This window comes from Thermobia domestica, chromosome 2 (genome assembly GCF_964235325.1).
Source record: "Thermobia domestica chromosome 2, izTheDome1.hap1.1, whole genome shotgun sequence".
Classification (NCBI taxonomy): domain Eukaryota; kingdom Metazoa; phylum Arthropoda; class Insecta; order Zygentoma; family Lepismatidae; genus Thermobia; species Thermobia domestica.
The window spans coordinates 356,182,584-356,199,547 of NC_137455.1; the positions used below are offsets into that span (position 1 = coordinate 356,182,584).

The following is a 16,964-nucleotide window of genomic DNA, read 5'->3' on the forward strand; positions in this document are numbered from 1 at the left end:
ATATCAGATTCAGTTGGTAAGTGCTACTCTGCAACAGGCTCGCAACCAAAGGGGGGCTAAAGAGGAACTGGCCCCCCTAAATTTTTCATGTCCTCTCCAGACCTCAATACAAAATGCACAATTTATATTTGTAAGAGAATTTTTAATGACTTGGCCCCTCCTAACATATTCATGGACCCCAAAGCTCTGTGGCTGGTTTCGAGCCTGCTCTGCAAGTGGTGTATCAACGGACGGACGTTAGAAGGGTGTAGTCAAAACGTTTTTAGAAATGAAGAGATCGATCGAAGTAAGAATTATATATTTTTTAGACTGTCTAGTGTTATGCAGGAACGCATTTGGCGCTAGCTTAATTTTTGTAAAGTATATTTTTATTTACGTAAATTCATTGAGCGGAACAGGGCTCATAGAGAGTCACTTTTTTAAACTAAAATTTACTTTTTTTCAAGTTGGTCACTAAAAGTTACTTTTTTTGAGAGGAAAAGTGACTTTTTCGTGTGATTTATGTTTCGCCTTGGCAGTTTTCTAAGAAAAATATAAAAACAAATGGAAAAAGGCAGAAACTTGTTACTCATTACTCTTCTGAAAGCTTCAGTACTTGTTGCCACATGTGAAACAGTCAGCTTTATTCTCATTTCAGCTTCTATTCTTTCTAAAGGACTGGATGGATGGTGAATGCTTAAGCTCTCAAGGTGAGGTTGAGAACCCTTCTGTGTCTATTCTTTCCTCTATCATAATAATCTTTTAGTTTTCTCTCGTAATAGTTAATGCCCCGTTCAACAATGTGTGTGTGTGTGTGTTTGTGTGGTTCATCATGTTCGTCTTGTGCTATGCTTCTTGTATGTTCTTCTTAAGAGTAGGTGATGAATTCGAATATTTCACGTTTTTGAGAACTCTTAATGCGAAGTTAAATATAATGTCTGGGATGAAGAAATTCGGAAATAGGCCAGAACTGGTTCCACTTACTCAGAAGCTTTTTACATCTGCTAAGTCTGCTTACCGTAACTACAAAGCATACTTTGAAAACCTAAGAAAGGAGGAAACTCAAAAAGAAGAAGTAAAGAAGAAACAAAAGAACAAACAAAGAAAGAGGTGTTGGAGAAATTGACAAAGGAAAAAAAGAGGCATGATGAGATTTTGGTCACTTTTTCGTATGCTTTTGGCCATTTTTGGTCACTTTTCAACTATTTACAAGAGATCAGACCACTATGAGACCACTTGTATCACATGAAGTTTTATGTTATGTGTGCACATTCATCAAAATGTGTGTGTGCTCGTAGCTGTATTTTTATATCGTCTTTTTGCCCTGTTAAAAAAAAAAGATTGGTAGTGACCCTGCCCATTTATCATCCATTCTCTTTAGCTTAAAAAACATAACAATGGGATTTTATATAAGATTGTGCTATCTTCTGATACTTTTATTCGTTGTAAGAATGAAACAGGCATGTTAACTGCTTAGTTATGCACTGATATTGGCCGTAAATTGCTTCGATAGCACAATCTTGTTTTGATAATGTTGACACTTATAGTATGCTCTTTCAGATTTTCTAGGCCTCAAAAATGTATATTTGAGAAAACTTTTATTTCGTTTACACCCTTAACTCAGTATAGTTACTTCCAAACATAACAGTGCAACTATATACAGAAGTTGGTACCCAGAAAATCGTTATCTCTACATAAAGAAGAACCTTTATTAAAAGGACTTGAAAATCACTTAAAACAATATTTTGTACAGAGTACTGTTGAGAATTTCGGAAGGTTCTGGCCTGATCCTTATATCCATTCGGCACATCCTTACATACACGAATTGACGATACACGCTTGCAGTTAAACTTCAGGAGCAGGCCAGTAGCCAGCCCAAAAAAGTAGGGGGGGGCTGAAGTTAGGGGGTGCCCGATCCAACCATATTATAGTTCATCACCATATTATACATTATTTGCAAGCCTACCGCGAAAATTTTAGTGGGGCCAGCAAAAATCTAGGGGGCAGGCCCCCCTAGACCCCCTGGATACGGCCCTGTTCAGGAGTATGGTCGTTGAACTTTTGCCACTCTTCCTTACTCTGAAACAATCAGTTTTCCTTACGTACCTGCATGCAACTCAGATTTTCAGCACAGTTAGACACAACGAATTACTTTACGTACAGTTTGGTGATCCTCTTTTACATTACATTTTTATTCCAGAATTTAGGCTTACAACTTTTGTGCTTCGCAGATAATTTTGTGCTTCGCAGGTAAAACAGTCACGTCAATTTCGTAAAATTTTAAAAAGATTTAATACAATAGAAGGATAGTATAAAATAATCAGAGAGATTTAATAAATAGAGCAATTAAGTAAAAATGATTAAACCTATTTCATAAAATAGAGCAATTTAATAAAAGAATTAAATTTTTATTGAAATAAATACTTATAATAAAACAATGAGATCCTATAAATAGAGTAATTTAATAAAAGAATTAGAGTTTTAATAAAATAATGAGATCTTATAAGTGAAGCTATTTACTAAAATAATAGAGCTTTAATAAAATATAAACTTATAATAGTATAATGAGATCTTGTAAATAGCTCGATTTAATAACAGACTTATAGTTTTAATAAACTATAGTTTATTAGTTTAGAGTTGGTTAGTTTGATTGAAGTTTACAGTCCTTTCGTCACCTAAGCTACTTGAGACTTTGAACTACAGCTTAATGTGAAATCTGAACCACATGAACTCTCGCTCCGAATAGAACTAGGTTTTCCAGCACCGAAGATTCATACGCTAACCCTCGTATAGCCGCAAGAGAGCTCAATTCATTTGGCTGTACATTTTTTGACAATGAATAGCAGCTAGATAGCAGTAATTATTTCACTAAATAGTACTTTGCAAACACTTCGTAATTAGGCAGAGATTTTTTTTAAATGTATTCGAATTTCGAATATTTCTTTTAAAGACGAAAATGTATTTCATAGACATAAAATGAAGTAATAAAATGGTAAAACTGAGGACAAGGAGGGGAGGGGAAAGGCGTTTGACCACATCGTTTAGCAATTGTGTTTACCTGGTTGCATATATTAATACGAAAATTTTAATACTGTTCGTGACAGTAAATGAAGAAAAGGAATATTCTTGGTAGGGAGATATTTCAAGATATCAACAATCCATGGTATTTGTTCATTCAACCTTCCATAGGAGTTGACTCGCGTGAATAGTCAGTTTCAACTGGAATCATAAATAAGATCGAAAATTCAACTTTGTAGCAAGGACAACTCACATTACAGAAAAAAAGCAATAATCACCCTATATACACACACATGTGTAGCACACATGAATTGCAATCGACAAAGAACGTCATCATATGTGATAAATAATAATTAAGTTGTTAATAAGTATTGATGGTACTATTTTTGTTCTTTTATGATTGCAGGTGAACCATACAGACTAGAATAACGGGTCAGTTGTGCACCTAATAACATGCTCTGCATTTGTTGTTCCTGCATAACCTTAATGGTAATGTGTCTGCTTTTGAATATAGGTACGTATCACACACAATAACCCATAAGAGTAAATCGATCCTTTTCCTTTTTTAGGAGCGTATGTTCTATATAGACACTATTCTTTATATTTTGTTATTTTATTGGTTCTTTAATTTTAAAACACACTTTCATACCCTGACGACTTTAAGTACATCTGATCTTGTACAAACTTGTAATTAATGAAGCGAAGAGGGCAATGAGTTCGAAGCAACACGCAAACTTTACATAGTTTTTGTTTGTTTATTTGGTTCCGTAGTGAATACAATTCTTTACTGTGTCGCTTGTCAAGTTTTAAAGTGTTTAGTTTACAAAACTCTTTGATTCATATATAGGATAGGCAGTGGCGTATTTAGGGGGGGCGTCCGGGCCTAAGACCCCCGAAATCTTACTATAGTAAAGTATATGAAATATCTTGCAGAATTTTCACATTTTCAGACAAAGACCCCCCCCCCATCCGAATGTTAGCAAAGCCACCTTCGAAACAAAATCGTAAATACGCCACTGAGGATAGGTTACCATTAGGGTTAAAAAGCGTCTAAGCGGGACGTATTGTTCTCTATATAATCTTAAAATATACTATTAATAACACGGCCAAACACAAAAAATGAAAGTTCTGAGTACCGGACCCCAGGATACGGATTCGATGTAGTTTGTTACACAGAATCCAAATTTCGAAACCCCAGGATGGTGGACCGTGTCAATTGTTTGTCGTGCGAAAAAACTTGAGAGATTTTGGATAGGGAGTTTTGCTTTCTAGTGATTAAAGTAAAAACAGGAAATAGTTATTTCTATTAATTCTACTTTGAATATGGCTCCGTCACAGGAGTAAAAGTGAGAGGGAACGTGGAAGAAAGCCGTTCCGCCACTTCTTAAAATTATAATGAGCTAAAATAGGCACGGGGAACAATGTGACCGCATGCGTCCCCATACCTTTTCAGATCCACTTTAACCCCTGCCCATCAACAAGCTCTGTTCTTTACTTTAGACCATCAACTTTCTTACCAAATTTGGTGGCGATCCATCAAATGGTTACTGAGATTTTTTTTTGTCTGCTGGACGGACGGACGAGCAAACGGACTGAATAAATATACAAAGGGTTTTGGTAAACCGAACTGCTTAAAAAATAAGCAGTCAAGACTGTATTATAAGATAGGAAGAATGATGTTCTTTGATGTCCGTCATCACCCCCTCTTACACAGTCTCGTCTCAATTCAAGTCTCGCAAACGAGACGAGAATTGTTCTGTTTCTTGTCTCGTCTCGAATTCAGAAAGGTACTTTTTGCCTCAACTTATCGAAGAAGCCATTCATTTTTTTTTAACCAACTTTAAAAAAAAGAAGGCTCAGTGATAGAGCGCTTACTTCTGGTGCGTGGGGCATCCGGTTCGATCCCCGACGAAGTAAGTTTGTGATTAATAACATCGTGTCCGTTGGTTTTCTCGGGGTTCTCCTGTTTCCTCCCATTTTCTCATTCTACTAATTCTCTCATCACCGTTCTCTTGACTTAATCTCATTTCCCTTAGTCTATCGAGTATAACCGTAGGACGTTAAACTGAAAGATTTCATTTTTAAAAATGGAGGTTCTCAGTTTGACCTATATGCGTATATGTATGTATGTTTGTAGGGTTGTACGCGATTATATCGAGAACCGTTCGTCATATTTCAATGCAGTCTTCACTAATCAAATAAGTTATTCCTAAGCAGGGTATATACGTATAAAATATTTGAAAATATAACAATTAATAAATATTTTTTAAAAAAAATAAACAATTTCTGGAACGACCAATGGTAAAAACTTATCCTAAATATACTGCAACCAGAAATTCAATAGAGTAATGTGTGTTGCATACAAGCATGGAATACGAGCAGATTATAATAACTAAGGACCGGATTTTTAAGGTGCAAAAATGTTGTAGGAAAAGGGAATAAAAGGGGCTGAAAAATCATTCAAAAAGGTGCAAAATAGGTTCTAATAGGCTATCTTTATTAAGTGCTGTAGTATACAATTACATGAATATTCTTTATTCATTACACCAACAAATATTGTTAATCTTGGCTTTAAACATTGGACATAAATTGAACAATTGTTTTAATTAATCCCAAACTTGTACAACATTCAACATTCTTGTAATAAAATTGTGGCTAAAACCAACCTGATATTTTAAAAAAAGAGAACTTCAATTTAGCAATATTGTGGCTTGAGAAACCGTTACATACTTTTGGGTCTTCAGAAATTGGTTATACTTGATTATGCACAGCATTTCTATATTTTCAAATTTTAGTTTCTGTCGCTTGGAGGTCAACTTCGCTCGACATCAACGGAAACCAGTGGTATACATCTTGTAAGCCCATGGACAGGAAGATCAGTTGGCGTTGCAAAGGTTTTTATGTCCGGATTGTTTCGCAAATTCAGTGCAAATTTATCCTTAGCAAATCCGTCAAGATTGCGTCTAAATTTATGGAATGTTATGTGTAAACTAGATTGAAAATAAAACATATTGTTCTGTTCAATTTTTTTAACAAAAAGAGAGAAAAAAAAGATAATAAAGGTGCTGAAGCTTAAAAGAAGTAACAAAAAGAGAAATCGTATGAATCTAGCAAAAAAGATGCAACATTCACGAAAAAGCTGCAACAAAGTGCGTTCATTTCAGTTCATTTTATGCCCGGAAATACATATTTTGAACTTTGGTTGTTATAACAACTACGTTTTTAGAAAAGGAGTTGCACCTTAAAATCCGCTAATAATAACCACCTTTCTACAACTGATTTAAGATTGGTAATGGGTATTTAGGTCATGACTATTTACATCCTGGTGTTGCTCAACCTTTGCCAAAATATCATCCACTTTTTCTGTGATTGGTCGTCCAATCCAAGGAACGTCTTAGACATCGAAATTTCCACAACGAAATATACTGTTTTACTGATTTTTGTGTCTTTTTTTTCTGTTTTAAGTCCTTAGATATCCACAGCCTACTGATAATGAACCTATAGGAAGTCACGATAATTCATTGGTAGAGCGTTTACATCTGGTTTCAAGAGTCGAAGGTTTTATCCCAGGCCATGTGTATTCGTAACGGACAACATTCCGGAGAGGAGGGAGAAAGAATCAAATATGAGAACAGAGTGGGATACATTCATATAGCAAGGTTGGAACTGGAGAAACAAATGAACGGACAGCATCCATATTCTGAAGAAAATTGTGATGTGTAATATATGAATGTATCACTCTCTGTCCCAATATTTCAATCTTTCTCCCTCCTCTGTCTCTTTCTTTCAGTGTCGTCCGCCACGAACTCAAATGACTTGTGATCAAATAACCGACTCTTGGTACCTGATGTAAGCTCTCTACTAATAGGCTATCGTGATTACCTATAGGTTTGTTGTTAATGGGCTGCAGATCTGTAGATATTTAGGCATTTCAAACAGGAGACGGACGCAAAATTCAATAAAAAAAAATTCTAAAAATCTATATTATAAAATTGAAAATGACTATGTTTGTAACTTCGTAACTCTTAAACAGCCCGACCGATCTTCATCAAATTTTCAACATAGATGAGGTACGGATTTGGAATGATTTTCATCATTTCAGTTTGACTGTGCACTTAAGGGAAATGAAGATATTTAAAAATGATCGATATTAGTGTCGAATGCATGGTTTTCGAAGTCGATGAGATGAACAGTGACACTTCCTATGCTATTTAAATCCAAATTCAGCCTCCATTGCCCTTTTTGTCCAAAATGAAATGTATTCTCCCCGTGCGAAGAACGGGTATTCTACTAGTAGATATATAAAATAGTGAAAAATGGAAATAAAGTAAATCAAAAGTACTCAAGAAATGTATGCAGTTACTGAGAAAGAAAGAAAATGAAGTATTGAGAAACACATTTCTTTCTATTCTTTGCTAGCAAATAAGTCCAAGCGAATTTATCTCTGAATGGAAGGACTGTATTATGTCACAACAGCAATGAGTTGACAAAGGCTGCTTCAGACAATTTATACCTTTATCGAAATAAAATTGTAAAATGCAGCAGAGTTTTGCGAAAAGTTAACTCATCTTCACGGCTTAATATCTTACGTCTGATTGTAAGAATTTCAACACTTTTTGCATATCTACTACAGGCGCGTCATTTCAGACTTCGCTTGAGAGGGGCAAGAGCACCACCGACATAAGACTTTTACGTTTGGCACTAGTATATTAGTAGGCAATAAATTAAAGTATATGTATTCCTCAAACTCTTGGGGGCAATTGCCCCCTCCTGTCCCCCTAAATGACGCCCTTGATCTACTAGCCTCAACTATCAGCTGTCAAATGACGTTAGCCGGACACGCTGCGACTGATACAACTTGCGATTTGCGACCCTAACACCATCTCACGTGCAAAAGGTTAACTACAGTTTAGATTGCGTAATATTTTATTGCGGTTTTTCACTAATGTAGTAAGCCGTATCCTAAGAATGTTGCTACTTACAGAGTCTAACAGAAAAACTGTCAATAATTTGATAATTAAGCTGGATCGCTAGTCACATTTAGGGTAAAACTTTCTCACTAGATGGCAGAGCACATTGCAACCCATGCGATGTTGCCACATGAGTTACGAATAGAAAAGTGTTTAGAGACGATCACATTTTATACATGCACACCTAAAGATTATAACAGTTTCAAATAAGAACACTTTTACGTATCCAGAAACATCTGCAGGATTTTTCCAAGGGCGGGGAAGGGGCAAAAGCCAGACATACATTGATATGCATAACGCTTAATGCAAAACAATTATTATTGAAGCATATTGTATAACTTTGTGGACTACATTAAATAGGCCTATGTTAAATATTCTAATGGGTGTAACTAAATATAATATGCCTTCACGTGTGTTTCTGGATAAAAACGTTTCTAAACAACTAAACACCTTTCGAAAATGCAGGGTAAAGCTATTGTCCTCTTTCCTCCGCTGCTCATGGCCTTATCGTTGAAAGAGCATATTGCTTTGCTCAATTGTGACATTCACCTAGGAGCCGGTTGTTAAAATTGTATCTCCACTTCCATATCCAATACTTACGGAAACAACAATTTTCTAGTTTTATGATGTGTCAAAAACCTTTTTCTTTTAACATTGAGCGAGTATGAAACACATGAATTTAATTTTTCTACACAATCCACTTTACGCTCATGTAAGTTTCCCATTATTTACAGAGTATCACAATGCCTCTGAAGAACTTTTTTTTTTTGGGGGGGGGGATTGGCTACGCAACCAGTCATATACCATTTGTTGCACCTCTTCATCAGATTGCAACTTTTTTCTCTTTAGTAGTTTCAAGAGATACAAATATGTGAAAACCACTGAGGCGAGATTCGGTACGCAAGGAGGATGAAACAAAGATTTTCAATGATCGCAGCCATTGCACAGGCAGTAGTATGAGTCCGAGTATTGTTATGTTGTAGAGGAAATTTGTTTTCAGAAGTCCGTGTTACTTCGTATAGTAGGTTTACGATTTTTTGGAGTTCGGAATACAAGCTATTGTTGACTATGTGTTCCGTAGGCTCTAATGCTCCAAAATGTGACCCTTTTGGTCCCAGAAGAAAGTACTAACTTCCCTGTAGATGATTGTGTCCGATAATGGATACTGCCTTTATTGCATGCTCGCTTTCTTAGTTTCCGAATGAGGCCGTGGTGGCTCAGTGGTAGAGCGTTCGCCTCTGGTGCATGGGGCCCCTGGTTCGATCCCAGCTCACGACAAGTGAACTATTTGGTGGACAAACATAGTTTGCATTGATTTTCTCGTAGTTCTCTCATTTCCTCCCACTTTCTTCATTCCACCATTTCATTTATTTCTCATAATCACTGTTTCCTTTAGCCTAACCGGCATAATCGTGGGACGTAAAACTTAAAAATTTCATATTTTACTTCCGGAATGTAATAGCGCACTCATATTTCATTCCAAATAACGAATCTCTTCTGAAAGTTTGCGGAGTGGCAAAATCTCGTCACACATCAACACATCCTGCTTCAGTTCGTCTATCAGCTGGCACGATACCATCCTGGCGCACACATTCCGAAATCTGAGCACAGCGTGGAAAATGTTATAGACTGAATCGTGACTTATGCCAGTGATTGTAGCTGCTTCATCCAGGCACTCTGCATTGCCCCTTATCACAATTTCAATTTACATAGAGCAAAGACGGTAAGTGATAACAAGCAATTATTTGTTGGTATAGATTCAGCGTCCCAAGCATAGGTCCTATCTGCGCTCCTTATTCTTATGTTGAAACCACAAGTGGTACACGTATCACTTACGGCCAGAATATTGGATCAATAAGAGCTAGACATAGATCACTCACTTCTGGTGGGTGAGATTTTTGACTGGATCCCATCTCGTGCCAAATTTGCTTTGTGGTGGACAACAGACAAACCATATGTGTGGGTTTCTTCCGGGTCCCTCCCTTTCTTTCATTCAACTATTTCATTCATTGTCATCATCATCACCTTTCCTTCGGAACACAATGATAGGACGTTACAAAAAAAAACATTCATGTCTCTCGGCTATGCCATGTAGGCTAAACGAGACGGTGACGATAAGAATGAATGAAATGGTAGAATGAGAAAAGTAGGAGCACACGGGAAACCTCAAGAAAACCCACACACACATGGTGTTTGCCCACCATAAAGCCCACCTGGCAAAGCTGAGATCGAACCAATGACCCCACATACAAGATGTCAATCCTCTACCACGGAGCCACTGCAGCTCCGGAGTAGAAAAAGGATTTGCATTTCTACATGAGTGGTTGCGTTTCTTAACTGAATATATGCATACTTTCTTTTCATTATAGGGAAAAAATAATCAAGCTTTACGGCTTTATGAATTTTTTAAATACTAACTAGGGAAGGTCGCGGGATATTACTCTGACATCGTATCGATATTATGCTCGATCGACGCCTTTTTGTATATGAAACAATTAGCCAACCGGAGAAATCCTCGATAGCAAGCGTATTCGAATTATGAGCGTTAAAAGTTCAAAATTGAACAGATTTTGCAGAAAGTTTGAAGAACCATTTCTTGAGATAGACGCTTCAGTTTTGGCATCAGGGAGTTCTCCTGGATGCCCAACACAGTAGTAAGATCAAGCCTTGCGCATTTTGCAAGATAAGGGCAATTATTTGGAAGGGTGTGAAGGGTAATGCGCCTTACACCTTGCAAATTGCCCCCCATTTGGCATACTGGGTCAATAAGCTAATAAAATGTATTTGATACCCCTATTCGATTGTATTGTTATTCAAATATCACTTTCTGTGTAGCCTCCTTCAAATTGAACCAAAGCGTTTGTCTTGAAAACGCTTTGCCAAGCGTGCAAAATTCAATGAAGAACGTCGTGGTATTCATAATTAAACTTGTAATGATCTATATTGTAGTGTTCTTCCCAGACCCATAAAGGGACTCCCCTTAAATTTTTACTGCCGCCCTTAAATTTTCACGGTAGGCTTGCAAATGAACAATAATATGGTGATGAACTATAATATGGTTGGATCGCCCCCTCCCCAAAATTTTTGGGCTGGCTACAGGCCTGATTCTTCCCCTTCTGTAGCTAGGAGTGAGACCAATATTTTTTCATAAAGCTCTGTCACCAATGTGTTGTTTTGTCCGGATCAGTTGTTTAGCAAAAATTTTGCACTGGGTCACACTAAAATATAGTATCATATGTGGAAAACGAAAATCATGTTATTGTTAAAATGAAGTTAAATCAAATAGTATAAATTATCTACTAAGGCTGGCATTGGGGGTGAATACGAATATTAGTTTATACCACCGGTATTTTATTTATTAGTTAGACCCTAAGCGTGCGGAAATGCGATCCAAACAGCTCACGCAGCGCCAGACAGGCCTGCCGTGGAACTCGTGAGCGGTACTTCGAACCCTGTCGGCCTATGCTTATGCATGGCAGAATACGGTGTTCTAATAAATCATCGCCAGCAATGTACTTAGTTTTCAGTGAATTGGAATGTCGATTGTGGGGAAATATTCTAAGATATTCAATTAATCGAAAAATTTAAACAAAGAAAATAATGGTTAGCGCACTGAGAAAACAAGGACTAGGATTTCTGTGTGGATACATCGTATTTACGAGGGTGCGCTCCTTAAGTAATGTAATGTCTTGTATAAAAGTACAGCAGGTGGGAACACCATGTCAAGTCTGGAGTTCGGCGGCTGGATTTCATGTTAAAAACATCTTTCCTCTCTTTTCTTCTCGCAGAATGATATGACGTCATATTACTCTCGTAAGGAGGGAGTCACAGATTTAGAGAGAACCAAGAGGGGACACTCGTAGGAAGGTGGTAACAACATTACATACGTAAGTTACCACCGTCGGGATGGATATGGCGTTAATTCTAGATTTGAAATGGTGATCCCACAATACAAAATTTTCGCTGGACGCTGGTGTAGATCGTACTACTGATGAAACATTACTTAATGTGGTGACGCGCGTAACCTGGTAAAAACAGCATTTACATGCCGACTGGATTATACATTTTTCTCCGTGCGGGAATCTGCGCTCAAAGTTGTGAACCAGGTGACTTTTATTCTCGAGAAAACCGCTGTTTGCATACATCATCGCTAGCCGATTTTTTGTTTTTTGGTCACATTTCTCGCGGAATACCGTAAAATATTGCCTGAAGTTTGGCCACTATTTTCAAATAATCGCCACTAAAATCCGTTGAAAATTTTAAAAAATGCCTATGGATGAGATATTAAAACCCCGTCTTCCATAATGAATACCATCATGTCAATTTGCTTTCTTGGGGTACTCCTGTTTCCTCCCTTCTTCTCATTTCATTAATTCTTTCATCACCATTCACTTGCCTTAATCATCGTTTTCCTTAGCCTAAAGGGTATAATCATCGGATGTTAAACTGAAATATTCCATTTTCTCCACAATGCACAGAGGCTGGCTGGGTTGAGAGTCCCGTTCAAGTTAATTCCGGGACAAAGCGTTTCGGAGACAAATGTCATTGCTTAATGTTTTGGTGGCCACACAGAAATGTGACATTTGAATGACAATACAGTTGGTGGAAAATACATTTTATTAGCCTACTGACCCGGTGTGCCAAACAGGATGCAATTTGCAAGTTGTAAGACGCAATTACCCTTCAATCCTTTCTCAATAAGTTCTCCTATCTTGCAAAATACGTACGTTTTGACCTCACCATTATGTCGAGCACCCACGAAAACACCTCAGTGACAAAACTGAAGCGTGTATATCAAAAAGCGTGGTTACTTCAAACCCTTTTCAAAATCTGTTCAATTTTGAACTTTCAACGCTCATAATTCGAACAAGCTTGCGCTCGAGGATTTCTCCGGTTGTCTAATTGTTTCATATGTAAAAAGGAGTCAACTGAGCATAGTGTCAGTATGAAGCCAGAGTAACGCCCCACGATCTTCCCTAGTAAGTGAAATTAATTAGTATTTTCCACTAATGAGTTCAGGCAACTATTCGTGTATATAGAAAGCTCAAAAACATATATAAATTATTTTCAAGAATATCTAATATTTTACCTAAGCAAAATGAGTTTCAGCAAAAATAAATAAAAAAAAAGAAAAGGAAAGAAGAAAACAGAAAGAACACACATTACATACTTAACGTTCAAAATGATCGTCAAAATAAACTACTTTTGTATTACACGTGTGCATAATATTTACGTGGAAACAAACAGTTAAAAATTGAAAAGCGCTTAGCTGTTTCTTCAAATTATTCTCCCTTTCTTTTCGCTTCCCTTGGCTCTTCGATCTTTTATTTTGAATTAGATTCTTCTTTTTTGTATATGATTCCTTCCGTTTCAATATTTTCCACTTTTATTATTTATAATAGTTTTGTCACAATTCACAGGTTCCACCTCTGGACTTGAAAAGCTAACAAAGAATTACCCTACTACTGTGACTGCAACAGTACACATGCAAGTTTGGCAACGAAGCATTATGGCGTCCTGCGCAAGCATGAGATTCAACCGCTAAAACTATTTCTGTAAACATAGAATTGTATTTGGATAAAATGTAAAACATAACACGAAAAATGGTCATACAATATCCATATTCCGTAATGAAAGAACTACTTATAAAATAATTTATGCTTGTAAGTAAAAATTTTATATAATTGAGCACAGGAGTAGGAAAACTAACAGCAAGCGCCATCTTGCGTACTCATCTTAAAACTCATCAAGTTTTCCTCTTATATGTTACTTTTCTAGATAACAAAATACTAATCACTGGAAATAGTATCTTATGTTGTAGCTGACGCGTAACTATTTTATAGTGCAATATTTATAATATGTGCCATTTGTTTACGAGTTGGTTAAGGCAATGAACTAATGCTTATACTGACTTCCGGTAGTGATCCACCTTAATTAGCACGCATTTCTTCACGAATGTTTCATACGGAGACCCATTTTATAGGAAGCTATTGTCCTATCTTTAGTTTAGGAATTAACTAAACTACTGGCGGAACGGAAAAGTGGAAAAATTAAGGAAAAATAGAAGACAAATAACTGCCTTTAAAAAACATAAAAAATAAAATTTAAGAAACAAGAGCCGACTTAAAAAGAAAGGCACTAAAAGGCAAAAAATAATAAAAGCGCTAAAAGAAGATAATAATTATAATAAAGCGCTTAAAAGCAGAAAATTATTTATTATTATCTATATTAATTCTTTAAAGTCGTGCCAAGCCAAACATATTAGTGTCTCATAAAATGACCATCGAAATAATTATATATTAGACATGAATTTGTTCGGCCTCCCACGACTTCAAAAATTTTTATATAGATAACTAGCCTTTGGCCCCCGACCCCAGAGCCTCGCGTTTGCTCACCTACGGCCTCTCATAACTTATGTATCAATCCTTGCATCAAAAGTCAATTTCGTGTATTTGCTATTAATGTTTCCTGAATTTGGCCTGCTGAGAGATTCACCCTCAAACCCCTGCGTTTACCCAGCCTACGGCCTCTTAAACCCACATTTCTACCGAATTTCAAGTTTCTTCTCCCATTTCAACTATCTAAAAGATCAGATTTTGTATTCCAAGAAAACGTACATTTAAATAACATGGGAATTTCTTCATCCCCCATTTAGACCCCTTAAAAATACAAATATTCACTTTTGGCAATTTTTCTGTGAGTTAGTTCCGGAAGGCTACAATGCATGCCAAATTTCATCACTCAAACTCTGCCGAAAGTGCATAAACATTTTGAAATGTAGAAGACGTCCCATATTAATAACATGGAAAAAAAATCAGTTCTCCATAGAACTCTAAAGTTTGAAATTTTTATTTTTGGCGATTTACTTTGTAGCGGTAACGAAAACGTACATGCATACTGAATTTCAAGTTTTTATTCCAATTCCAAGTAGGTACCTAAATTATGAGATTATAGGTCTAAATAAAGGTCCATTTAAATAACATGAATTTTTTCATGCCCGTTGGTCCCGAAAAACTACAATCATGCCAATTTTAGTCATTGTAGCCCTACAAGAAGTGCCCAATATTTTGGGGGCGTAGAAGATGTCTCATATAAATAACATACAGAAGATTTTTTAGTTTATCATAATACCATTCTAAAAATGATATTTTTTTATTTTTAGTGATTTTGTTAAATAATCCTATATAAAACATTCAAGCATACCGAATTTCAAGTTTTTATTCCAATTCCTAGTACCTAAAACATGAGTTTATAGCCCACCTTGGAGAATTTCTTCATCCCGCCGTAAGATCCTCTAAAAAATTAAAAATATTCACTTTTGGCAATTTTTCAGTGGGTTAGTCCGTAAAAGCTACAATCATGCCAAATTTCAACTTTCCACGTCGAACGAAAGTACTCGTTATTTTATGTCAGTTCATGTAGTTTTATATATAGTTAGGATAATAATAAATTATTGTCTGCTTTTAAGCGCTTTATTATTATTATTATTATTGTCCACTTTTTACTGCTTTCATTTTCTGCCTTTTAGTACTTTTTCTTGAAGTCGATTCATTTTTATTGTTTAAAGTTTTTATTTAAGTTGTGTTTGATGCAACTAGTAACAATACTTTTCCTAAATTCTTCAGTAATTAGAAATTACTTCTTTTCTTCTGTTTCTGTTTTATGTTTTTAACCTCTTGCGTCCAGTGACATTCATGTGGATGTCATGAAAATACATTCTTTATTACGGCTCGTATTAATCTTGGAGATGCTGAAATTTGTTAGTGGATGCAAGGCAAGACTTAGTTCTATTATTTCTCCTTAGGTGACAGCACCTTACTGACAGAAAAGATAAAAAAACAGTGTTGTCTCAGTAGATGGCAGGCCTACATGGAGCATTCAATTACAACACATACACCCCAATGTGTTTGTTTTGACGATAAACAATTAGCAACTTCAAGACCTATTTTGAGGTCGGAAAAGGAAAACCTTTGTCTTTGATCTCCAGTCAATGTTGCTAACCTGAAGCAGCATAAAATCCCTTCAGAATATCAGAATTTCCCCATTTCAGTCCAATGTTCCACAATGCAAATAATTGTTTGTATCACTAATTTGAATGCTCTCCTAACGCGAGCACAATAACTATGCCCTAAATAACGGTATAGACAATCTTTTAACAATGAATGAAACCGGTATTGCAGCACGCATATAGGAAAATGACACCTGGAACGCAAGAGGCTAATATTATGTGGCGCTTTTACTTTCACAAATCTACTAGAAATGAGTTCCCAACTACGGAGGAAAATTCGCTATACGATAGTAGCATTTCGAAATTTATCAAAAACCAATTAATATTTAAGAAGAATATAAATAATTCGCAATAGACATTCTCCTTCCTGTAGTTCTAAAGAGGTTAATCTCCTCGTATAGTTATTAAATTTTACATAATTTATATTCACAGTATTTTTAAAATTTTTTTTATATTCACTCTGTATGTTATACGTAATAGTACTGTACGAAACCATTTTGCAGGTAATGTGCTTTGCAGCCGAGCTGGAATTGTTACACGTCGCAACATAAGTGACAGCCATAGCTTTGTAAATGATGGACAAAGTTCTCCTCCAGAAGATAAAGAGTTTGAATATTCAGGAAAATATGGTAAGGAAATGTATTCGCACAGTAAATGAAATATATATAAGATGTAATGTTAATTAAATGTGTATCATTTGGGTTGTATATTCTTGCTTATTCAAAGAAAAACAAATTGAAGCTGTCGACGTCATACGTTGTAGAAGCAATTTCTTCCAAGAATGTCATCACCTTTTCTTTGACCAACTAATAGGGATGATTCTTACGCTCCGAAGGATAATTGGGAAGTTTAAATTGAAATACAGGGTTTTTGACAAAGAATAATGGGGTTTCCTGGTGCTGCTATGCAGGAGTGATAGCACTTGGATAGTTGAATGATGCACCGTTTTGTTTGGCAACTCAAATAATTTATTAATCCTTTAATTGACA

At 36.1% G+C, this 16,964-nt stretch overlaps 1 protein-coding gene and 1 non-coding gene across 4 annotated transcripts in view; both read left to right on the plus strand.

The window, feature by feature from the left end:
• Window positions 1–16,964, plus strand: part of LOC145678799 (carbonic anhydrase 2-like) — a 227,130-nt gene that overhangs the window by 106,074 nt on the left and 104,092 nt on the right. For all 3 annotated transcript variants that reach the window (XM_081749314.1, XM_081749316.1, XM_081749315.1), the window contains exons 2-3: window positions 3,404–3,511; window positions 16,479–16,604. In XM_081749314.1, the coding sequence (XP_081605440.1) occupies window positions 3,451–3,511; window positions 16,479–16,604 (187 nt within the window). In that variant the 5' untranslated portion in view covers window positions 3,404–3,450. The remainder of the gene's footprint in view (window positions 1–3,403; window positions 3,512–16,478; window positions 16,605–16,964) is intronic.
• TRNAQ-CUG (transfer RNA glutamine (anticodon CUG)) lies at window positions 9,174–9,245 on the plus strand. Its single transcript has one exon. It is a non-coding gene; the product is annotated as a tRNA-Gln (tRNA).